The sequence below is a fragment of the Xenopus laevis genome, chromosome 1L, assembly GCF_017654675.1.
Source record: "Xenopus laevis strain J_2021 chromosome 1L, Xenopus_laevis_v10.1, whole genome shotgun sequence".
Classification (NCBI taxonomy): Eukaryota; Metazoa; Chordata; class Amphibia; order Anura; family Pipidae; genus Xenopus; species Xenopus laevis.
In genome coordinates this window covers 155129277-155155558 of record NC_054371.1, presented here as the reverse complement: position 1 = coordinate 155155558, position 26282 = coordinate 155129277, and the positions used below count along the sequence as shown (strand labels likewise).

General features: G+C 37.3%; 2 protein-coding genes across 2 annotated transcripts; one reads left to right on the top strand and one right to left on the bottom strand.

The window, feature by feature from the left end:
* Positions 1 to 4116: 4116 nt before the first annotated feature.
* LOC121400929 (protein ALP1-like) lies at positions 4117 to 6103 on the bottom strand. Its single transcript, XM_041584952.1, has 2 exons — positions 5603 to 6103; positions 4117 to 5318 (listed from the first exon to the last, which is right to left on the bottom strand). Exons 1-2 carry the CDS (start codon positions 5917 to 5919, stop codon positions 4439 to 4441), a joined length of 1197 nt encoding a protein of 398 aa, XP_041440886.1. The 5' UTR covers positions 5920 to 6103; the 3' UTR covers positions 4117 to 4438.
* Positions 6104 to 9362: 3259 nt separating this feature from the next.
* LOC108695646 (olfactory receptor 5V1) lies at positions 9363 to 10301 on the top strand. Its single transcript, XM_018224409.2, has one exon. The coding sequence runs from the start codon at positions 9363 to 9365 to the stop codon at positions 10299 to 10301; it is 939 nt and encodes a 312-aa protein (XP_018079898.2).
* The last annotated feature ends 15981 nt before the right edge of the window (positions 10302 to 26282 follow it).

Genomic DNA, 26282 nt, shown 5'->3' with positions numbered 1-26282 from the left:
GACTAATGAATAAAGACAAGTTAATTTTTTGCAAAAGTATTCTGCTTGTTAACTGTTATATTCCTTAAAATGAATTCCAGTTTAAAGAAAAGATTGCAATATAATGAAATATAGAAAAAACAGCACTTTTGTCTGGTACATTTGGGCTACAGAACATTTACCTCTATAGGGCTATTCCACACGAGAAGATTCGCCCGCGACAAGTCGCCGCGGTTAGAAAATCAAGAGTAGCGGCGACAAAACGCTCGTCTTGTCTTGCAATAGGCAAGACAGAGAAACGCAAGATACCTGCCACACCAGGCTACTAAAAAGCGCCAGTAGCCTGAAAACGCATGGAGACCCTTTTCGAAGCGACAAGACGCGGCTACAACGAAAAAAGCAAATGCATAGGAAAGCATACGAAAACGCGTGTAGCAAATAGACGAGGCTACTAACAGTGGCGATACATTACTACGACATGACGCATACGTAATTGCGTATGCGAGGACACGACCGTAGATGTCACGGCGTGAACGTATAATTCACGGCGTTAACACGTAACCGCGAATTTCAAACTGTGTTTGGTCGAGGGACATCGCGGTGCGACTTTTCTCCTGCGCCAACACATTTTGGAAAAATGTCTTTGACAAAGCTGTATGTTGATACAGACAAGCTGATTCAATTGGTGGAAAACCGACCTGCTCTCTATATGACAGAGCAACCGTTATATCACAACAAAATTGCTAGGAGACAATTGTGGGATGAGGTGGCGGTTGAACTGTTTGAAGGCTGGGAAGCTCTTTCGGATGTTGAAAAAAATTTGCGAGGTAAGTGATGGCCACAATTTTTAGTTGATATAAAGTTTAGGGTATGTCTGCCACTTTCTTTTTTTTAAAATTGTTATACCGACCGAACCTTATACTGTTATAAGCTTATGTAGGGGGTATGCATACAGCCTGTGGATGTGTTTTTTTTTTTCTATATAGGTATGTGGTAATCATTAGTATGGCTTTTTCTTTTTGTTTAGTACTAATATTTATTTTTTCTTTGTCCCAGTCAAAGAAATGCAAATGCGCTAAAAGCATGTTCGTGATTGCTTTCGTAGGGAAGTGGCTGCCCAGAAGACAGAAACACGGAGTGGTGCATCGCCTTCCAAACGGAAGAAGTACATCTATGCAGAACATTTAACATTTTTACTACCTGCTTTTGCTAAGAGACAGTAAGTCAATAATCCTCCTTATTTTTGGGGGGTCAATAATCCTCCTTAATTTTGGGGGGGGGGTTGATCAATGCTACATCATCATTTTTGGTAGCTTATGAAAAGTTTGAAAGTATGTCTCCTTATCAAAACTGTTATAATTACTTATTTTCTTATTTCTTATCTCAAAATTGTTACAAAGTATGTTATTTGCACCTGTTAGCTGTTCTGAGCTCTCTGGCAAAATTAAGTTAGAAACCTTTTTTTTTGGCTGTTCAGTGCGGATAAAAGAGGGACTTTCCAGTACAAATGAGGGACTGCAGGTTGAGTTGTAAAAAAGTTGGGAGGTATGCATCATACTAATCTTGGACTGGGCCTATATAGAAAGAAGATAAATAATTGTTATTGGGATAACATTGTAGCCTTTGATTATATGAACTTCAGGTGGACTCAGTGAACTCCATTTGAATTTTACCTACCCTGGTATATATATGTATTACTGTATATGTATGTAACACTACAATGCAGAGGAATGCCAGAGTATACAAAATGTATGCATTTAAGGAAACAATGCCTTGTTGTAACAGTATTATTTTTGTATTTTCCATTAGAACTTCTAGCAATCTGGATGATGAGGTTCAAGAAACAGTGGATGATGAGGTTCAAGAAACAGTGGATCCTGCAAACAATAACAGAACTGTTACACCAACTGGCACTCCTACAAGACCTAGCACTTCCAGTACCACTGTCACCTCACCTGGCACTTCCAGCAGTACTCGCACTCCACCTGGCACTTTAAGCAGCACTATCACCCCACCTTCACAATCATCTCAATCTGACATCACTCGGGCAGCAAAAAGAAAAAAATCAAACATTTCATATGGTGATGTACAAAATATGCTGTCCAAGTTATGTGATTCGGTCTCATCTTCCAGAGAGGCTTCCCAAGAATCTTCTGCTAAGAGGACCTATGCCTTTGAGGATTCTCAAGAATTTGCCTTTTATACTGGTTTAATTCCAACCATTATGATGGTTCCTGAGGGGCATAGGCAAATGCTGAGAATGGACTTTTTGCAGTTGCTATATAAATATTTACCCCAAGGCAATAACGTACCAAACAGGCCTCTTATGCACCCACCGCAACCATTTCATCAACCCCCACAATCATTCAGTATGCCTCAAAGTAGTACCCCAAACCCTTATCCTTACCCTTTTCCATACCCTTCGACTTCCCAAGCATGGGATCCTTCCCAAAATTCATTTACCGACCTTTAATATAATTACTGGTTTGGTATACCATTAACTGTTATGCAGTTTATTATGTTTACTAATGTATACTGTTTATTCAAACAGATTGCACTTTGCACTTTGTCTTTTTTAGTTATGTTTTTGCACTTTTTTTTCCATTGTTTTCTAAATAAATGGTGAACTTGTTAAGCTCAATTCTTCCTTGTCTCCATATTTTTATAAAAATGACAGACAGATATCCATAAGGTGGAAAGCTTTTTACTTAAAAAACTATTTACAAAAAAAAAAAAAAAAAATTACATAAGCTGGTTTTCCAGGTCCAGCACCCGATTTTTAAGCTGCCGCACTTCTGCCACCAGCCGTGCATGGTCCCAGTTTTCATCGTCTTCTATGAAAAAAAAAAAATATAGAATTATTATAATAAACTCATGTTTAAGTATATCATAACATTTTTTTATGTGGGGGGTGTGATGTCATCTTGCAGCTACCTTCATCTGATGCACGAGCCTCCTGTTCTGCTACCTCCACTGGCAGCTCTGCTTCCACGAACTCCTCTGCAGCTTCCACATCGGACTGCTCAGCCTCCAGGAAATCTGCCTCCTTCTCAAGTGGAGGCACTTGCTCTGCAGCATCAGCAGCTCTGGCCTGTGGATGTCCCCCCTCCTCCATATCAGAAAGCTCTGCCTCTGCCTCCTGCTCAACAGCAGCTCTGGCCTGTGGATGTCCCCCTGATAGAAAATTATGTAATCAATTAATGGATATATTTAATATATGTATTGTTAAGGTTAGTTTAGAAATAGTAAATACTCACTGAGATGGTGCAGCTGCACTTGCATAACATAATCTGGGTCCCTCCGCTTTAAATCTGACCACAGTCGCTGCAATGTGCGGCGGTCCAGATTTACCCCATGGCGATGCCTCAACCTGCGCCGGAGCCTGCGCAGCAGGCTCTGCTTATGTGCCCTTTTGTTGGGCATCCACACAGGCAAGTTGTCATAGCTTTCCGCCTGCAGAAAGCTAGCAATTTCCCAAGTCTGTCCATCAGTAAGGGAGTTCAGACCCACCATTATTGCGACTTTGCAAAAAACAATGACGCAGGCTCTAAAACGCACGACGTAACGCACGACGTAACGTATGACGCATGACGCATACCGTCGTATACGGGCGTATTTTCGTGGCGTATTTTCTATATTCTTTGACGTCTGCGTGTTGTCTTTAGACAGTTCTGAGGGATAGTCCCTCTTTTAACCACTCAACCCTCTATCACATCCCTCTTTTGTACTGGAAAGTCCCTCTTTTATCTGCACTGCCAGAACAACCAAACAGTTTCTAACTTAATTCTTAATTCTGCCAGAGAGCTCAGAACAGCTAACAGGTGCAAATAACATACTTTGGAACTAACTTAATTGGCTTTTGGAAGAGAGCTCAGAACAGCTAACAGGTGCAACTAAGGTACTTTGTAACAATTTTGACTCTGGTTGGTGCTGGTGGTGGTGAACTACTAGGAGGAGCAGCACACCAGTAGGGATGTAGTAAACTGTTCTGCGGCGAACTAGTTTGCGCGAACTTCAGCCGTTCGCGTCATTTCAATCAAATGATTTTCATTCAATCGAACGCTAAAATCGTTCTAATCGAACGATCGAACGATTTTAGCGTTTGATTGAATGCAAATCATTCGATTGAATGCTTGCAATCGTTCGATTCGAACGATTTTTGCGGGTGTTCGAAGTTCGCGAACGTTAGCATTTTCTGTCGGTGTTCGCAAACGGCATTCGCGAACACATAATTGGCAGTTCGCTATATCCCTACACACCAGTCCCACTCCCCAACACAGCTAGACTAATAGCACTGGGCTCTTACAGTAGCAAAGTAAATTGTCATTTTAGTAACATTTCAGAAAAGACAACTGAGTACACCATAGATTGTGAAATAAACAGTTTTTTATTAATACAATGTAGACAATGAGTATTTTAATTATACGTATCTATGCAACTGTATGCAACTGTATGCAGACTAAATTCGGTTCAGCTGCCATGGTATAGCTCCATCAGGAGACATGAAATAATTTGCAAACTGATCCCGAACTCTCATCCCTCCTGTTGGACCTCTAACAGGGGCCCAATCAATATCTGGGATATCATCAGTCAGGGTGTCTTGAAAGTGATAGCCATCCCTAAGGCGAACAAAATTGTGTAGGACACAACATGCTTTTATTATAATGTCCACAAACTGGGGTTCCAATTGTATACTTGTATGGAACACACGCCATTTGTTTGAGAGAATGCCAAAAGCACACTCTACCATACGTCGTGCTCTTGATAAACGGTAATTAAAAACACGTTTCTCTATTGCCCTTTGTGACCCTGGGTAAGGCCGCATTATATTTTCTGTGAGACCAAAGGCTTCATCTCCCACAAAAACATAAGGCAAGGAAGGTGCCGTGGTCCCAGGCAATGGTCTAGGAAGAGGTATACCAAGTGACCCTTCTGATAATCTGCGTCCCAATGCCGAATGCCGGAAAGCACTGGCATCACCAGTGCTTCCATAGGATCCCACATCAATGATAGTGAAGCAATAATTGGCATCAACACTAGCCAGAAGGACAACTGAAAAGTATTTTTTGTAATTAAAGTACTTTGATCCACTTTTGAATGGCATTGTAACTCTGATGTGCTTTCCATCCAAGGCCCCCAAGCAATTAGGAAAATTGGTGTGTTTGTAAAAATCTTCAGCAATGGTATGCCAAGCATTTTCATTTGGGGGTGGCATGACAATTCTTTGCAGCTCAGTCCAAATAATCTGACATGTTTCTCTTACAATGTTGCTTATAGTGCTTCGACCAATTAGGAATTGAAAGTACAAAGAAGCAAATGACTGTCCAGTCGCTAAAAACCTGAAAGAAAAAGAAAAGATAAGCATTACTTCTCTGATAAAAAAAAAATATATTATGATAGGGAGGACCTGTATTATTGCTAAAAGACACATATACCTTTCTCTATCTATCTATCTATCTATCTATCTATCTATCTATCTATCTATCTATCTATCTATCTATCTCTATATATGTATACAGTATATCCAGCATATATATACATATACACACACCAAATTGCCCATACCAGTCACCTAAAACCATATATATAACAAAGAAGCAGCAAAAAAAAAAAGCATACCAACCTTAGTGTCACACACAGCCGCTCCTCTGGTGAGATTGAAACCCTCATCAAACTTTGGGCACGACACAGTCCTGTTTTTACAATGCTGAGAAGTTCATCAAAACTTGCAATCGACATTCTGAAATACTTGAAGAATTTATCAGGATAGTTGCGAAGTTCACCATATAAAACATGAAATTGTCCATTCCTTAGCCGCTGATCAGTTAAGGGATGAACCCAATATTTTCTAGCAGCAGCAGCCCTTTCCTGTTTATCTTTCTCTAGCAAATAGAAATATAAGTAAACCAAAAAAAACACAGCAGCCAAATCTGCTTCCATTTTCAAAAGACGCTGCGAAAACACGCCGAAGTAAACACGCCAGCAACAACAACACTGTACTGTTGGTACTTCCGTCCTCTACCCATAATACAGTTTGGGCGGAGGAAGTACTGAGATGCACCATGGGAAACATAGTCGCGCGTGAGCCAAATCGCTTCATTTTTTATGCCTGTTTTTTTCATGCGCTTTGTCGCCGCTACTCTTGATTTTCTAACCGCGGCGACTTGTCGCGGGCGAATCTTCTCGTGTGGACTAGCCCTTAAACTTACTAATTAAAATTGAGTTGTTTGTTCTAAATATATAACAGCGAAGATCCTGATATATTCCATTTTATGTGACTATGTCCTACAATAACTCACCTATGGTCATAAATTGGAAAGTTGATTTCATCTAAGTTTGATAAGTCGTCCAATTGATAGCAGTAGATCTTTTAAAGCGAACATAATTAAAACAAATCCGATTACATTTTTACAACTTTTCTTTGCAGCAGTAAGGAAGTCATAGTTTAAATATTGGATTAGTCCACTACTCCCAAAAAATATGATGTTTTCAGTTTATATGAGTTATGTTTACATGAGACAAATACAGATATGGTAGCAACAAATTTAGAAATTAATACATGACAACATGGTCTCCCTATTATTCATTTCTGGATAACAAAGAAAGGGAGACTATTTTTCGTTTTGCATTTAACGATTGAAATATAATTCTTTCTTTATTGTTATTCTTTGTAAGTTTATATATTTGGATTTTTATTTCTGTGATATCACTTACTACTTTACTTACATTACGTTACTTATAATGTGTGTACTACATTGCAAGTTTGAATTGAACTTACCCATGTAATAAGATCTTGCAAGAAGAATTTTCGCCTCTGGAGGCTCCGCCATACTTTGCGCAACTTTGTCAGACATTATTTTGCAGTGAATGTGCATATTTATCAAAGCAAAGTTTTGGCTTGGCACTACCTATTGAAACTTCGTTAACACATTTATGCTTATGTCAATTTAAATATGGTGGGTACATACAGGTCATATATATTTATTTATATATATATATTATTATTAGTGATTGTGGTGAAATTGCTGGAAGTGCCTGCTTATTATTATAAATGTCCAAGGAAGCAAATTGAAGAAAAAAAGGTCTACTATTGTCCTAGACATGAGCCTACCCTAAAACAAATGTGGCATGAGCTTCACATTGTTAAAACACAAAGTGTAAAAACATATATTAAACAGTTACAACTTGTAAACAATTCCACATTAAAATATGAAAAACTCCAGCATTTTGTCTTTTTTTATGACTTTTTTGGCACACAGGATATGATGTCAGTAACATAATGTTGAGGATGTAGATTCATCTTATCAATTCTCCAGGAAGAATCTGGCAAAACAGACTCCAGCGAAAAGGGAAAGATTGGAAAGTTTGCACTTTGATAAATTTGCAGGGTAACGATCGTTCGTCTGAGCGAAAATATGCCTGGTGAAACTTCTCTAGAGCTGAGCATTTTCACTAGCGAATTGTCCGATTTGCCTTTTTAGCAATGTCCCTGTGAATTGTAATTTTGACAAATTTTCTCTAAAAAATCCCACTTCACCCTTTAGTAAATCTGCCCCTATATGTAGGGGTCCATTGGGTTAACTTCCTCTATGTTTTGCGTAACAGGATGGCTGACAAAACACCTGGTATTGGACTCAGTTTATGTTTGTTCCATGTTTCTGTCAGAATGGTTCCAGGCCATGTAGCCAGTCCAGGTGTTCTTGCACTAATGGGCTAATTAAAAACAGCTTTCCCAGTGTGGGACTGTGTGTGTGTGAGGAGCTGGGAAACAGAGTGTTTCCATACTGAGCTACACCAATTTTAAATATCACCAAGTGACTGGAGGAAGGACTTGAAGTGAGTCCAACAGAGGACCTTGGGACTAAATACTGCTAATGCTGTAAGTACTGGAATTTTTGTATATACCAATGTCGCAGGACTGCTATTCCCATGTTGAAACAAGTGTGCTGAGCCTGTTTATTTTTGTTTGCAATAAAAGCCAGCCGAGCTGCATAAAACTGTTCAAGGTGGCCTTTGACTCCTTGAACACTGCTCCCGAGTGCCCCGGAGCACCTGCTCTCACTAGAGCCATGTGGGCGCTAGGACCGCACAGCCTAGGGGCACCCGAACGCTGAAATCTGGCCCTGCCCACTACTGCTACCCCTCCTGCTAGCTGCAGCCTGGTCTTTTTTCTGATTTATTTGATCTACTTCAGTTTCCTTTTCTCCAGTTTCTTGGCCAATCCATGAAAAACAACCCTCAATAATTAGTCCTTTTAATATTTACAGTACATCTCAGAAGGTAGTGTGCAAAATAAAAAAGTGCCCAATCACTTTGCCAAATTGTTATAAGGGCAGGAGAGGCTGTGGAAATCTCTGATACCACATATCGCAATTTCCTAACTTGTGCATCATTTAGACGTACACTGAATCCAATATGGAATTGTCTTATATATGTAAAAGTGAAAAGGACAATGCAAGGGAAAAAAAATATTTATAAAATGGACTAAGCTTATGTATATTATACTCATAAACTCAGCACTTACATATGCATAATGCCCAGATTGTTTTTATTTATTGAATTACATTGTTCCCACTGGAGACAAAATGTAAAACAATTGTACTTAAAATGTTGGGTAAAACAGAACTTTTACAATGTATTTATGAACCCTTCAGTGACCCAGCCTTTGTACTAACCGGGGCTGATTTACAGTTAGGTCCATAAATATTTGGACAGACAACTTTTTTCTAATTTTGGTTTGTACATTACAACAATACATTTTAAATGAAACAACTCAGATGCAGTTGATCTGCAGACTTTCAACTTTTATTCAGGGGGTTGAACAAAATGATTGCAAAAAAATGTGAGGAACTAAAGCCACAAAATTAGAAAAAAAAAGTTGTCCAAATATTTATGGTCCTAACTGTTTGAACAAAGGCATTAAGTTGCATCAATCACCCATAGCAAACAATCAGATTCATGCTTTCTAACTCATAGTAGACTAGCTACTGCAACTGCACTTTGCAGTTTAACACATATGTTAGTACATGAACCTCACTGAATTGTAAATGAGAACTTACAACTGTTAAAAACAGTTTTACACTTATTAGTATAGTAGCAGGGAGAAAATTAATCTCTTGTGAGAAAATCTCTATATATTACAACTATTAAAAGATTTTAACAAGCCTACAATTATTCCCAGTGGCCTAGCACCTGAACCTATTTAACTAGTGGAAAAGTGAATGTTTTTCATTCTGCTAGCTGCAAACGACTTCAGATAGCACTTATTATTTCCAATCACTTAAACAATTGCTTAAGGAAGAAAAAACAAAACCCTGTTGTATTTATATAAATAAATGCCCTGTTGTCATTAACTGCAGAAATTATGACAAAATCACAAAAAAATGAATGGGAATAATTCAATATTTCAGGAATTTATCATACTTGCAGTATCAGACATACCACACCTTAAAGTTCTTTTATTTTGCATTCTCCTTTGTATCTATGTGTTGACTGTAACTGGAAATACTACTATTATTATGGTGTCACAAATGGACAGGCATCTTCACAAACCAATGTATTTTTTCTTGTCAAATCTCTCTCTTTTGGACATCTGTAACACTACAACTACAATGCCCAAAATGCTGCAAGTTCTTTTCTTGGAGAGGAAATCAGTCTCGTACATTGGCTGCTTAACACAAATGTACTTCTTCTTGGCTTTTGTGGGCACAGAGTGCATTTTACTCGGGATAATGTCCTATGACCGATTTCTAGCCATATGTAGCCCTCTTAAATATTATATTATTATGGACCGTAAACTTTGCTTCTACCTTGCAGGTTTCTCTTGGCTCAGTGGGCTAGTGAATTCGGTCGTTCATACTGTTTTCACTTTCCGCTTAGACTTCTGTAATTCAAACAAAATAAATTACTTTTATTGTGACATCCCTCCCCTGCTCTCTCTTTCCTGTGAAGATACTTCTGTTAATCAAGTTTTGTTACTGTCAATTGGAGTATTCATAGGCTGGACACCATTTTTTTTCATCACTGTATCTTACATATACATCATTGTTACAGTTATGAAAATTAGATCCACCGAAGGCCAGAAGAAAGCCTTTTCTACTTGCGCCTCCCACCTTACAGTGGTTGTTCTTTACTTTGGTAGTGCTATTTTTAACTATGTGAGACCAATTTCTTCATATTCTTTGGGCAAGGACCGAATAATCTCAGTAATGTATAGTGTTGTGACACCAATGTTGAACCCCTTGATATACACTTTTAAAAACCAAGAAGTTAAAAAGGCCATGGAAAGACAATTTTTTCCCCGACACTATTTACAAAATTAAATCCATTTTCAAAGCTTATTTTACACACATTTCCTAGCTGAACCATGAGTCCAGTATTAAACATCATTTGGTAAATAATATAAAATAATTAATAAATGCAGTAATTATATGTGTAATATGGCATCCAAACCTCTTATAATAAAGAGTGGTTGTAGGGCTTTTTTTTTTTAAACTCTTTTTATTAGATTTTCTTCATACAGTTGAAGAGATAGTATTAAACAGTAATACAGAAATAATATCTTTAAGATATGTTACAAAGTAAAGCTGTGAATAATAATAAAATAGTATTAAATAATAAAGCAAAAATAAACACAACTTGAATTCAAATATGAAGACTTCGATATACAACAATATAAGATAGAACTGAATTTTTTTTTCTCCTCTGGTTCCAATTTTTGAGAAAAAAATTTCCATTTTGAATCAAACTTTAAACGATTGTGAATGGTGTCAAATCTATTACTCATAGCTTCATTGGTATACATATCTTTCAATTCTATCAATGTATCATTCAGAGTCGTAATAGAACTAAAAATCCACATTTTAAACATTACTCTAAGAGCTGATGCTAGAATTAATTTTAGATACTTTGAAATATGGACCAAACTCCAATCATTAGTTTTACATAGCTTTGAAAATAAAATAAAATGTATCAGTCTCTCCCAAAAGGGCATTGTGTGGTGACAAAGAAATATGTAAATATAAGTTTGAATTAAACAGGTTTTCAATATCCTTCCAGTAAATGCAGAGTCCAGAGAGTGAAAATCACATTAAGGACATTTGGTTCTCTCCATATTTCAGATTAAATTAATTATTCAAAACTCTTAATAGCCCTAACCAAAGATTCTGTGGTAATTTCCTTTTGGAGATATTTAGACCATTTTGCTGCTGTGGATTTCATTGGATGGGGTTTAAAATCCATATTATTCCATAAATTAGTCTGAATGAATCTTATTTTTAAATCAGAATTAGAACTGATATATTTTTAAAAAAAGAAACCAAATAGGTATTATAAGAATATATAATATATATGTAATAACATTTTTCCTTATCTGAAATATGAAATTTAGTACTTAATTCTTCCCAGTTTAAAGTATTTCCCGTATTTGGAGAAATTATGTCAATTAATAGTCGTATGCCCTTCATTTTCCAGGAATTTGAAAGTGACAACACTTTTGAACTAGAACATATTTTTTCTAATCTCAAAGGTAAATAAGGTGTCATCCTAAAGTCTGATTTATAGAGTTTATGGAGTAATTTCCATATCATAAAAGTGTCTCTAAATAATTGATTACCCTTAACTTCAACAGATTGTTTATTAAAAGGTTTATGTAATAACTGAAGAATATTTTCTCCTGATTCAGTTATATACTCTAATGGGACATTTGAATATTTACCTCTTTCACAAATCCACTCTACAAGATAACGTGTTAATGCCGATAGATTGAACGATCTGTAATCAGAAACACTTAAACCCCATGAGATTTTTAATTTTTTAATTTCAATAAGGAAATTTTAGGAACTTTTCCTTTCCACAAAAATTTGGAAATAGAAGACTGCAAAGCATTTATGTCTTTATGTTTTAAGAGCAAAGGTAAGTTTATCATAGAGTAGATGCACTTAGGAAAAGCTAGCATCCTATAAAAGGCTATTCTTCCTTTTAGATTTAATGGAATATTCATCTATTTATTACAAAAGTTAATAATTTATTTTATTTTGAATATAACCTATGAAAGTCAGCAGAAATGAAAATACCCAGATGTTGAATGAAAGTCTTTTTCTTCTCAATACCTAGTGCATTTAGGATTTTTGTAGAGGTAACTAGTAATGGGTGAATTTGGGGCGTCCATTTTTTTTATGCCGGCTAATTTTCCCGTCGGTTTTACGAATTTATTCGCTGGCGAATCGCAGGGATTCGCGCCTGGCGAATAAATTCGCCCATCACTAGAGGTAACCCCAAATACATCCATAAGTTCAGTTTTTTTGATATTAAATTTAACACCTGAAATAGATTCGAACATTTTAAGATAATCAAAAATGTTTGCTAAATTATCATTTGAATCCTTAACTATTAGCAGAAGATCATCAGCAAAAACAATCAATTTAGTTGAACAATTATTCATATTTAAACTTGGCAAATGTATGAAATCTGATAAGGGGTTCTAAGGAAATATTAAAAAGTAAAGGAGAGAAGGGACAACCTTGCCTTGTACCTCTTTTTAAATGGATTATCTCTGACATTTCACCTGCGGAAATTATACGAGTTTTAGGAGAAGAGTAGAGAAGTCTAATTAAATCAACAAAAGGCCCCTGGGACCCGAAAGCTGAAAGGGAATCCATCAAATGATTCCAGCAAAGATTGTCAAAGGCCTTCTCTGCATCAATTCCAATTAAAGCCGTAGGAATTTTCCTAGACTTAGCTCCATGAATATAATATATAATTTTCTTATATTTTTGGTACCAGATCTTCCTTTAATAAAACCTCCTTGCTCGGGAGAAATTAAATTTGGTAATACTCTAGAAAGACGAGTTGCCAATATTTTAGTTAAAGATCTTAAATCTTGGTTAAGTAAAGAAATTGGTCTGTATGAATCAATTTTTTTTAAAGGAAACCTGTCAATTTTTTGCTGACAGTAGGACTGTAATTAAAGAGTTATAAATACTCACATACCAGCATCTTTTTGTTGAATAAATGTAACTAATGCAGTGTTTTCAAAGAGTGCACGAGACTCTACCAGTCCTACTTTCTGAAAGGCACGCAAAGCCTCAAGGGAAAAACTATAAATCTCGTGAGATCTCACCTCCCGCACGAAGCTATATATTACTCATGTCTCAAGGTGACAGGTCCTCTTTAATCTTTGTTTTGTTTAAGGATAACTCTAGTGAAGGAATTTAAACTAGACGGTAATGACAATTTTTGAGTTATTATAGTATTGGATAACTGAGTTAGAAATGGAGAAATTTCATTCACTATCATTTTGTAAAAGGGACCAGTAAGACCATCTGGGCCACCTGCCTTGTTAGGTTTCAATGAATTAATGACTGAAATAATTTCTTGCTCAGTAATTGGTGAGTTAAGATCTGATAAATCCTATTGTGACAATTGAGGAAATTTTATATTTCCTAGCATAGATTTTCTCTCATCAGAATTTGTATTAGAAGGAGCATATAATTGCTCATAAAAACCTTTAAAGGCTTCAACTATTTCTATGGGATTATGCGTGATAGAACCAGAAACAGTTTCATTATTTGATATTTTCTGACGATTAGACCAATTTGTAATATTTGAAAGTAATTTGTTGGCTTTGTTACCTAAATTAAAGTATTTGGATTTACAATAGCTTTGATGAATTGAATTCCTCATGTTTAACCATAGTTTTATTTATTTAATAGAATCTTCAAAAATAGTATGATTTTCCTGGTTGGGATTTGCTTTGAATAACAAATAAGCTTCATTTTGTTTACTCAAATTCAAAATACTACAGTTTAATTTTTTAAAGAAAGTGATTTTGAAAGAAGTTATTTCACCCCTAATATAAGCTTTCCATGAATCCCATAGCAAAAGTGGATTATCTTTATGTACAACATTATCTGAAAGAAAAAAAAGCCAACGATACTTCAACATCTTTTGAAAGTCAGGTCTATCAGAAAGAATAGTAGGAAAATACCATGGTATATATGATTTTGGAGGCAAATGAGATGATAAAAGTAAACTAATCAGCATATGATCCAATTACGTAAACTGCCCCATTTCTGCATCTAAAATATGATTTAACAGATTATTAGATATTGATATATAATCAATTCTCGTCCCTGTACTATGAGAATGGGAGTAAAAAGTAAATTTCTTCTCAGATGGATTAATTTGTTTGCGCCAAGAAATTTGAGATAAGTCTAGATTTTTCTGAGAAGTATAAATATTGGAACCACACTTATCTAGGAGCCACACATGCGATTCATTAAAATTTCCTACAATTAAATTAGAGGGACTATATGAACAAATTTTATGGGTGATATCAGAATAAAAATCTGGTTTGTTATTATTTGGTATTTAGATTGAACAAAGATTCCAAAGTCGGTTATTAATAAGGATGGGGCAGATTTATCAGATTTATCAAGGGTCGAATTTCGAAGTGATAAATACTTCGAAATTCGTCCATCGAATGGCTTTACTTCGACTTCGAATGTCGAAGTTTTTTTCACCGAATTTGACCGTTTTGCGGTTGAAGTAAAATCATCCATCGATCGAACAAACGATTTTTCTTCGACTTCAAAAAACATAGAAAACTGCTTTAGAAGGTCCCCATGGGCTAACATAGCACTTCGGCAGGTTTAATTTGGCGAAGTATTGAAGTCGAAGTTTTTTTAAAGAGACTACTTCGAGTATCGAATGGGCGAATACTCTAACGATTTTACTTTAGATTGAATTCAAAGTTGTAGTATCTTATTCAATGGTCGAAGTATCCAAAAAATTACTTTGAATTTCTTTACTTCGAAAATTCCCTCGAATTCACTTCGACCCTTGATAAATCTGCCCCTTAATGTGCAAATCTCCCCTTATTATCTGTATCCGATTTTATTTTATGATAAGCCAAGTTTTTGAGTATTATAGAAACTCCTCCCTTTTTATTTACCGCAGGCGACCCAAGAAGAATGTATTTTATGATTAATGGAGTAATTTAAATGGGTTTCTTGAATGGATGTATTTTCGGATCGGATCACTTGAATTTTCAGTAGTGATGGGCGAATTTACTCGCCAGGCGCGAATTCGCGGCGAATTTGAGCGTTTCGCCGCCAGCGAATAAATTTGCAAAACGCCCGCGAAAATTCGCGGCAAAAATTCAAAAACAGGCACCGGCGTCGAAAAACGGGCGCCGGCGTCAAAAACGAGACGCCGGCGTCAAAAACGAGACGCCGGCGTCAAAAACGAGACGCCGGCGCCGTTTCGCAAATTTTTCGCCGTTTCGTGAATTTTGCGGCGAAGCAAAACGGCGCAAATTCGCCCATCACTAATTTTCAGTAGATTTTTTCCCCTTGTCTGTGTTGAGTTCCATATGAGTAATAACATTTTCCGCTTCTCTAGGATTCTCAAAAGAGTGTGTTCCTGTGGGTAGAAATATTTTCAAAATGGCCGGATATATTATCGCAAATTTTATATTAAGATGAAATAGTGATTGACAAACTCCAGAAAAAGATTGTCTCTGTTTTGACAACACGGTAGAAAAATCTTGAAAAACCAAAATTCTTTGACCATCCAAAAATAGATTTCTTGACTTCTTGAATGTTTGTAATATTTTTAATTTGTCAGCATATTCAAGAAGCTTAAACAAAACAGTTCTTGGTTTTTGATTTTTATTTTCTGAAAAAAATGCCCACTCTATGGGCTCTCTCAATCTTTAAAATTGGAATGTCCTTTTGTAAAGCTAATGCTTTAGGTAGCCATTTTAATATTAATTCAGAGAGATTCTTCTGCTTGTTAATCTCTGGCATGACAGTAAATCACAAATTGTTCGTTCTGGACCTATTTTCCAAGTCTTCAGTTTTTACCAATTAATACTTAACTTGTTTTTGCAGAGTCACCACTTTATTATTAATGGAAGAGGAATTATCCTCCAGTGCAGATACTTGTTCCTCCATTTCCTGAACCAAGTTGTTCTGTGCGGTAAGTTTATTTAAATCCTCTTTAATAGAACCTACAGCTCTTTCAATGGACTTTTCTATTACTGGATTAATCAAATTCGCTACTTCAATAGCTATTTGTTTATAGTTTAGGGCATCGCGAGCACTACAATGTTGTTTTGTGCAGCTTGCACGATATCCACCACAGTTTTGTCCGCCATTTTAGATTTTGAATGAGCGCCGTTTTTCTTTCTTTTGCTGGCAGGACTTAACTGAACCGGAGAGCCTCGCAGCTTCTGCTTTGAGTCTCCCGGCATAATATTTCAAATGTGTGGGCAAGTTTAATGTTGAAAATCAGTTGCACAGAGGGTTCAGTGACGGAGCACCTCTAACGTGCTGTGTATTCTCCAAGACATACAAAACTTTTTAAAGGGTCAGTTACACCAATGCCTTATAGAGAGATAAGAAGGAAGCTATTTATAATAAAGGTATAGGATCAATTATCCGGAATGCTTGGGACATGAGTTTTCTGGATAAGGGGTCTTTCCATAATTCGGATGACAATCTTAAGTCTTAAGTCTACAAAACATTTAAAAATAGGGTTGTTTTGCTAACAATATTTATTAATTATTATTCAGAGTCACTCTCTGGTGACAAAGTCGTTCCATTAATTCCTTGGCTGCACGGGGCCGCCAACTCACCTGAAAGTGGGACACTGGGAACCAGAGCGGAGCAATTCATACTCTTCATTAAGCTACTGTTATTTAGCTGAACACGCCTTAGCAACTGATCAACATGATGGTGCCATTCTTGCCCGTCTTCACAATATACCTTGTATGATGCAGGCCCTGTAACTTCAGGACCCACTGCAAGGACCCACTTTGGACCAGCCCTGTAATTCCTAGTGTGCACCGGATTATTAGGAGCAAATGTATGTAAAGTCTTATAGGACAGGGCTGAATCCCGGCCCTGTTGCTGTATCCTCAGGTCTGAGTTAAGACGGTATGCACCGCCCCATACGAAGCTCAGCAGAGCTGACACCTGTGGTTAGACATGGGATAACATGCTAAACTAAAAGAAATTGTGCAAGTCTTGTTGACCAGTCCCCATTAGTAATCCTTCTGAGTGCAACCCTTGTAGTTTGAACCATTCGTTCAGCTTGTCCATTCCCCATTGAGATTGACAGGGAGCAATGGTTACTGCCTTAATAAAGTTGTTATTGGTAAAGGTCTTAAATTCTTCAGAAGTAAAAGCAGTCCCACTGTCTGATACAATAACATCAGGAATTCCGTGTGTTGCAAACAGCTAATGAAGGGTTGAAATTGTTACTGCTGATGTCTGAGATGACACTGGGATGACCTCTAACCATTCTGAGAAAGAGTCTACCACTACCCTTGGAATGGTCCAGCAAAATAAATATGAAGAGTAGACCAAGGCTTTTTTGTAATCTCCCAAGGAAACACAGGTGCTACAGGGAGGCTGTGGTGAGAGTTCTGGCAAGTGACACTGATGTACAGCCTCGTCTATACCTGTGTCAATTCTAGGCCACCAGACATATCTCCTTGCAAGAGCTTTCATGCGCACAATTCTTGGATGAACTGCATGTAGCATATCTAGTTTTCCGTCTTCTTTGAGGGATGAGTACTCCATAATATGCTTCCCCATAATAAACATCCTTTATGAGCAGACAGTTTTTGTTGGTGGGCTTGAATATGGTTTGCACTCTTCAGATAAATTTAATTTGGCCATCCCCTGCACACCCAGTTGAGAACACATGAAAGGATTGGATCCTTTGCAGTCAAATGAGCAATCTCATTAGCTTCCAGTGGAGAATCAGGGTGGGATTTCAGTATTAGCACTTCAAGTAAAGGTGGTAGTGAGCAGTCTGAAATTTGTAAGGGCAAGCAACTCAGAGCATCAGGTTTGTAAGCAAGGGTGTATCATAAGCACTTAAAATGATACTCCATGACATGACATTAGGGGGCAGATTTATCAAGGTCGAATTCATGGGAGTTCTTTAAAACTCCCATGAACTCGAAATGCAACCAATCGAAACAGGGCCGGACTGGGAGTAAAAAGCAGCCCAGGCAAAAAAATTAAAGCAGCCCACATGTAAATGCATGCTGGTGTTTTACACATACACACATATATTTTATATATGTATATATAAAATATGGAGATAATTTATTGATTGTGCACCCAGGCAAATGAACACTTTATTCGAGAGTGCCGGCTCTACGTTGGTTGAATATATATATATATCCTTATTTACAGTAGGGGGTTCATGATCCCTTATAATACATAAGTGTATTTTTGTACCCTTGCCCAAATGCTTTATATTTCCCCACTTTTACATGTTGCTTGTTCTGCTAAGATCTTAATCTCCACCCCAACCCTACCAAGCCCACAGAGCAATACAGCAGGTAAGAAGACAAGTAGAAGGCAGCACCAGTGGTTTGCCAGCTTGAAATGATTGTTTCCTAAGTCAGCACCTCACAGTCAATAAGGAAGGTTTTTTGCCTTCCTCTGGGTCAACTAGCAGTTAGGTAGGTTAGGCTACTGTTCAGCAATACTAATGAAAGAAAACATATAAATACTCACTAGGTCAAATACCATTCTTCGTTTAATCTCTGCATTTGTCATTATTCTTGATTTGCCTCCCACTCACCTCCCTTTTTTTCGTCCCTTCTCACCTGTCTGCCCCACATTGATTACGTTTATGATTTCCCTGCTCTGTCTGTAAACTAAACACTGCATTCTGTTTGGCAGCCTCTCCTATTTTCCTTTTCAATCTCTTTTATTTCTATTATTTTGCTTGCAAATGGTTAAAAGCTATTTAAAAAAAAATCATTTTTAAAACTGATATTTATTAGCACTGGCACCTTAATTGTTTGATGATCTAAAATGAATTCATAGTTAATTGATTGTATATTGATGCACAGGCACTTTAATTAATGAACTACAAATTGATTAAATGAATTCATAAATTAATTGAAGGTTTTTATCGATAAATTAATTGGTCGCTAAGTTAGTATTGAATCGATTACACTAAACACGAAACACTGATTGATGCACCTCAAGGGTACTGTATAATTTTAAATTCATTTTAGAATAAAAGAATCCGATAGTGTGGGGTTACTACTGTTTGCTCTTTGTTAGCCTCTACTTTTCTGTAAATATAATTCCAAAATCATAAACTCCCCCTCATCATAAACATAAAGTTTACAGCCGGCTCTTACAATAATTTATAACTCAGCTTCAGTGCAGCATGGATGTTCAGTCAGTGGGGGGCTTCAAATTCTTCTGTCACCGCTGATCACTTCCTCCTAGGTCACGGGGTCAGACTTCTGCTGCGTGCCTGCTTGCGTCTATCTTTCACATGATAACAGAAGTCAGCAGCATGAATAGATCAGCAATGACAGGGAGTTCCTAAACGTTCACAGGCACTGGTAGGACTGCAAACGGGAGGGGGGGAAGAAAGTAAAAGCTCCTACCGTCCGTGGTGCGGGGCTGAAAGATAAGTTAATTAGCTGGTCCCACCGTGCCGTGTACGTTGGTGTGAGTGATTACTAGCTGACAAGTGCAGCGAGCACCGCATCTAATTAGGCAGCGGGCAGCCCACTAGAATGGAGGGTAGAGCGGCCCCTCGGGCATTTGCCCGAACTGATACATTATCAGTCCGGGCCTGAATCGAAATGTATTAAAAAAATCTAGGGTAAATAGGATCGACCCGAAAACTCGAATTGGAAAAACGCAATTCGAGTTTTTTCTCCAAAAAAAACTTGAATGTCAGTGAGGCTACAAACAATTCCAAATTGATCCCAGGACATCTCCCACTGACTAAAACACCAATTTGTCAGGTTTTAGGTGGCGAATAGTTGAATTCGAGTTCTTAAAGGGCCAAAGCATAATAAATCTCGAAAATCATATAATTTTTTTTTTTAAAAAAACGTCTAATCGAATTTTAAAAATTTGCTAGTCTAATTTGACAGTTTTGGCCATAAGAAAATGGAAAATTTGAAATTCTAATTTTCAATTTGACCCTTGATATATTTGCCCACAGGAGTAGGAAAATCTTTTGAGAGCAAACCCAACAATGGCTTGATGATGTAAATTTCAAATGTATGTCCATAGAGGTAAATTGGCACATTAGATTAAAAAGACATATATGCCCATTTTGGATTCGGGGAATGTGTACTTTCCAAAAATATATGACTTTCTGTGGTTATCACATTTTTTTGTATCTTTACCCCACATAAAATTCAGTTAATGTGTTGCTTTTGCAGTAGCTGAAATGACAGAGGATGATAGATCATATGGGGTGTCTTCCTTTCAGGCCCCTAGAGGCCACATACTTAGGTAAACCTATGTAGATTGGTCATCAGACTGTTCAGTGGACCCCTGGCCTTCATATTTAGGGTGTTTTATATTGATACCTAATGATATGTGGGCGATAGGACGCTAAGTGGAAGCTTTTAGGTGATTTGCTGAAATGTCATCAAAATGCCAACTTTAGGAAAGCTTTGTGGTATGGTACTTTGGAATAGAAATGCATATTTACCCATTTTGGATTCAGGGGAATGTGTTCTTTCAAAAAACATATGACATATGACTTTCTGGGGTGCACATACTTTTTTGTAGTTTTACCACACCTAAAATGCAGTAAATGTTTGATTTTAGCTGGAATGACCAAGGATGATAGATCATATGGGGTGTCTTCCTTTCGAGCCCCTAGAGGTCACATACTTGGGTAAATCTATGCAGATTGGGCATTAAACTGTTCAGTGGCCTTCATATTTATGGTGTTTTATATTGATACCTAATGATATTTGGTGCAAAGTGGAAATTTTTAGGTGGTTTTCTGAAATGTCATCAAAATCGCCAAATTGCGGAAAGATTTGTGGTTTGGTACTTTAGAGTGGAAAGACCTATTTACCCATTTTTGATTTGGGGAATATGTACTTTTCAAAAATATATGATTTTCTGGGGTTACCACACTTTTTTTTAGCTTTACCCCACATAAAACTCAGTAAATGTGTTTAATTTTGCAGTAGCTGGAATGACCGAGGATGATAGATCATATAGGGTATCATCCTTTTGGGGTCCCTAGAGGCCACATACTTAGGTAAAACTATGCACATTGGGCATCAAACTGTTCAGTTGACCCCTGGGGCAGATTTACTAAAGGGCGAAGTGACTAACGCTGGTGACGATTCGCCAGCGTTACCACTTTAAGGCACTTTGCCAATTTACTAACGGGCGCAGGCATAACTTCGCTAGCCAAAGAGACAGACGCTAGCACGCATTCGCACTATATCGTCAGACGAATTTTTGCTCTGGTGAATGGACGTTACACTGCAAAATCACTAAGAAGTGGATTTTACTGAACATTACCTCTTACGCCAGACTTGCCTTCGCCAGCTCAGACCAGGCGAAGTGCATTGGAGTGCATAGATCTTCCTCAATTTTTAGTGGAAAAAAAAAACACTTGCGTCTTTTCCTTTTTTCAGAGTGATAGCCTGCAAAAGTCCTTTAAATTTTTTTGGGTAACCAGGTTCCCCCATACATTTCCTAACATATGGAACATAAACTATACAGTGGGCTCATTTGTAGGGCATTATAACAACTCTATTTTTTTTTATTAAGTTTTCCTGGACTTGTGTAATGTAATGTATTTGCTGCAACATATACGTCCATTAAACTTTACAATTTTCAGCCGTATGCAAATTAGCCTTAGCGAAGACCACTAACGAAGTTGCACTAGGCATAATTGAATGCGAGCGCATCTTCGCTTTGATTGCCAAAGTAACGCTAGCGAAAATTCGTCAGCGTTCAGCGCCCTGGACGCAACTTCGCATTTTAGTGGATTAGTGTTATCTGAATGAATTTTCGCCTGGCGAAGTGTAGCAATGGGTGCGAAGCCGTCACTGGCGAATTTTCACCGGTTAGTGAATCTGCACCCTGGCCTTCATATTTAGTGTGGTTTTTTCTTAGTACCTAATGATATGGGAAAGATAGGATACTGCAAACTGGAAGCTTTGAGGTCATTTTTCAAAAATGTCAAAATGTTTTATAAAAACTGGTAACTTTAGGAAATTGTTATGGCTGAGTAGTTTCGAATAGAAAGACATGTATTTGTTTTGGATTAGTTAGAATCTGTTCTTTTCAAATATGTATAGCTTTTTAGGGTAAACCCACTGTTAGTGGAGTTTTTGGCCTTGAAATCAGAGTTATTCAGGTTTCCGGAGCAGTGCTTTGGAATTGTGGTAGTGTACTACTGGGAGTTTTTGATCTATACTAACTCTAAATCTCCAACAAAACTACATGTATATTTGGTATTGGGGTGTTCTGGAGCCATGGGCCTTTTCAAATCCATTGTAGTTTCATGCATAAGATTATTTATGTTTCTACTATAGCCATTTATATTATGGAAAATATTTGTTTTCATTTTTTTACAGTTAGAAGCCTATAACTTATTACAGAAGTGGAATTACATCAAAATGCTAGCATATGTTGAAAGTGTAGGTTGTTCTGAAAAAAAAAATATATATTGTTTTCCTGGATAAACCTTATGTCCCCTCCAGGAAACTGTCTGGCAATAGTTCGCAAGTAACCAAATTTGGCCAGCAGTGAAAGGGTTAAAGTTTATTTTAATCAGGTTTATTCAAATCCAATACAGGTATGGTATCTGTTGTCTGGATACCCATTATCCTGAAAGCTCCTAGTTACTTGAAGGCAATCTCCCATGGACTCCATTATAATCAAATAATTAAAATGTAAAAAAATTAATTCCTTTTTCTCTGTAATAATAAAACAATACCTTGTACATAATTTCTTTGTTTCTTGTACAGAAATAATAAATCCGCATTGAAGGCAAAACAATCCTATCAGGTTTATTATTCATCTTAGGGCTATGTCCACAATACCCTAATGCATGTTTCCCCCCCCTAATATAGGATTATTGATTGGTTTCACTGCTTAGTATCTTAAAGTCTGTTCTGTCAAGGGTAATTTATTTGAACTAGTTAATAAACTAATACAACACACAATATAAGCATATTTCACATCAGTGACTTGGCTTAAATTAACCAGATAAATGATAGACTAGTTGGACCATTTTTTCACTACATAAATCAATAGATGCAGTGATCGTTTGTAGTTCTTAGGGTCAGGGCACATGCTCAGATTCGGGGAGATTAGTCGACTGGTGATAAATCTTCACAACTTCGGACGACTTCGGAAAACGAGGTGCTCCGAGTGCCATCCCGCCGGCGATTTACATTCTAGCCGGCAGGAGGCAGTTCTGGGAGATTAGTCGCCCCGAAGAAGAGGAGATTTTTCGATGGCCGACTAATCTCCCCGAATTTGAGTGTGTGCCCTGACCCTTACAAGCAGCTTTACTCCAGCTTGTTGACATTAATTGAATGACACTTTTGTACAACAAATAACATGAAAAGATCACAAATTTGATTTAATTCAGATAAGACTTATAACATGAAAAGATCACAAATTTGACTTAATTCAGACAAGACCTAAATGGGCAATGTATTAAACTATTTCTACCAAAATTGATTTGTATAAACATTTTGTGATTCATTTTTTTTGCATACTATGCACTACTATCAGCCAAGATTTCTTTATGGTGTTTTGTATAACTTGCATAAAGCATGCTAGTGTAATAAGTTTGTAAATATTATTTATTCAGATTGTGAAAAATAAAATAAGTTAGAGCTGAGAAAGGCTCCAAGCTAACTTTCTTTGTACCTGGAGAGTCTTTAAATGTGAATAATGTAGTTTTTATTGACGCACTTACAAAAAAAAAGTGCCTCAATAAAAACAACATTATTCACATTTGAAGACTCTCCAGTTTCCTTCATACTTCATGTTACTGCTGTGGAAATGGCTAATCCGCCAATCTGTTGAAGAGTCTGACTATTAAGTCATTTGGAGGATCGCTTGGGAATAAAAATCCACTTTCTTTGTACCTTCCTGCATTTACACTATAAAACAAGTCCAGCACACACATCAGGAATACTCAGAGCTCAACGTGCACTAAAAATGATGACTTGTGACATGTTCACAATGACGCACATCACACTGATCTGAATCTGCAGGGAATTTTCCTTTTGAACTGGCAGAGACTGTTCCTTACAGGGCATGAGGCACAATATATTATGCAGCAATTTTAAGTAAATAATAGACAGCACCATTTTGCCATGGGTACTAGACAGCAGCATTTTAAACTGGTCTTTTTTTAATTGTGTTTTTTATAGATTCTGGTTCTTCAGTTCACACAGTTGGTATTTAAACTTTTATTTGATTGGCAGTAGATAAAGTCTCGCCCAACCTGTGCTCAGATCTGGTGATCCCTGTAACCGACCCACCCAACCTCCACTGCACTTCTGTCTATCCCTAGTACAGAGGGAGTGGAACCATTGCATGTGGGTGATGGCTGGACCCTTGAGGGTCCTTAAATTATGCCACTCCAAGTACAAATCTGACACAAGAGTTTCATTATACAAAAATAATTTACACACCTACTTAACATTGTAATTCTCCTTTCTAAGCACACACTCCAGACCTCCCCTTTCAGTCAGTGCTACACTATTACTCTTCTTTTTGTTATAGTAAGTGAAGTTTTTTTCATATTTTAAGACAATGTTCACATTGCTGCCTAAACAGGGTTTCTCCCTAGTTAGAATTATTGATTGGTGTCACTGTTTAGTCTTTATTATCAATGGTAAATTGCGTGAACGAGTTCTATATAATAATAATGTGCACATTAATATTACCATCTTTCACATCAGTGGACTAATTTGAATTAACCAGATAAGGGATAGATTAGTAGGACCACGGTTTCAGTCCCTAGATCAATTGGAACAGTGATTTTTGTTACAGTAGGTTTGCTCCAGGTTGAGATTATTTGAATGACACTTGTGTACCATTAATAACAAGAGAGGTCACAAATTATTAATTTGAGAGAGATCAGAGCTTAAATGGACAATTAAAGGACATTTACTCTTATTTTGGTCTTTTGTTTGGAGTCACTGTTTTGATTAATTTTAACATTGTTTAATTCAAACTGAAACATGTTGGGGTTAATTTACAATGAGTTTGCTTCAATGATATTCATTAACATACCTATGTTAATGAATATCATTGAAATATTGCCACAATCTTGCCACAAACACCAATTCATCCATTGTGACGTTTCTGATTAATTCCATGTATGTATATAAACCAATCTTGGAGTTAACACCAAACTTGATCTACCAGTAATTCCTGGGTTTAGTTTGTGGGTTGTGTCTATGCATGCAACCCTTTGCTGACTCTTCTGATATGTTTAAAACCCGCAGTCATTATGCTGTTTTATATTTAATATCAGAACTGAATTAATCCTTCTGTTCTGGTACATGTCACTGTCATCATTTTATAGATTGACCAAAAAAACCCTGATTACAGTTCAAAAAATGTAGCTGTTTAACGCCAATCTTTTGTACCAATTCACTCCCCTTTTTCTGTAAGATCATACTTCTTATAGCCCTTTTGACATCAGTATTTCGTACACTGTAGATGAAAGGATTCAATAGTGGAGTCAATACTGTATAAACCAGAGACAACAGACGATTATTGTTCAGAGAGTAGGTTGATAAGGATTGAAAATAGACAGCAATGAGAGTTGATATAAAAAGAGTAAAGACAGTAATATGGGAGGCACAAGTGGAAAAGGCTTTGAAACGTCCCTTAACTGATTTTATTTTCAGAATGTTTAAAATTATTTTGATGTAGGAGAACACAGTAAAAACAAAAGAACCAATGCCGATGAGTATACCACCAAGGAATATGGCCACAACATTTGGAAGTATATTAGTGCAAGAGATGTACAACAAAGGTGGTAGATCACAGAAATAATGTTTAATCTCCAAGGAGTAACAAAAGTCCAGTCTGGAAGTTAGGATAATATGTGCTGTTGCATAAAGTAGCCCTAAAAACCATGAAGCAGCTACCATCCTTACGCATACCTCCCAACCGTCCCGTTTTAGGCGGGACAGTCCCGCTTTTGTCCCACTGTCCCGCTGTCCCGGATAGTGGACTCAATGTCCCGCTCCCGCATCAGTGTCTCCTCCGATCTTTCTACTCACTCCACCTCTATCACCCGAAGCCTTGCGGTATCCCCGCCCCGGCCGGTGGCCCTGTCCCCGAGCGGAGCCGAAGCTTTCCGGAGGTGGCCGAGAGTCTGTCCTGCCGTGGAGGCGGACGCAGCGCCATGTTGGATGCTCCGCTTTCTGAGTGAGGGAAAATCGGCCGGTTGTGAGCAGCCCCCGAAGCGACAGCGGCACCCGCCCCCCTGGCCCATGTCCCTCC

Coding starts and splice junctions, on each gene's coding strand:
- LOC121400929 (XM_041584952.1), bottom strand. CDS start 5,919: ATGGAAGCAGATTTGGCTGCTGTGTTTTTTTTGGTTTACTTATATTTC. Junction 5,319..5,602: donor CGGCTGTGTGTGACACTAAG/GTTGGTATGCTT, acceptor TTTTTCTTTCAG/GTTTTTAGCGACTGGACAGT.
- LOC108695646 (XM_018224409.2), top strand. CDS start 9,363: ATGAATGGGAATAATTCAATATTTCAGGAATTTATCATACTTGCAGTA.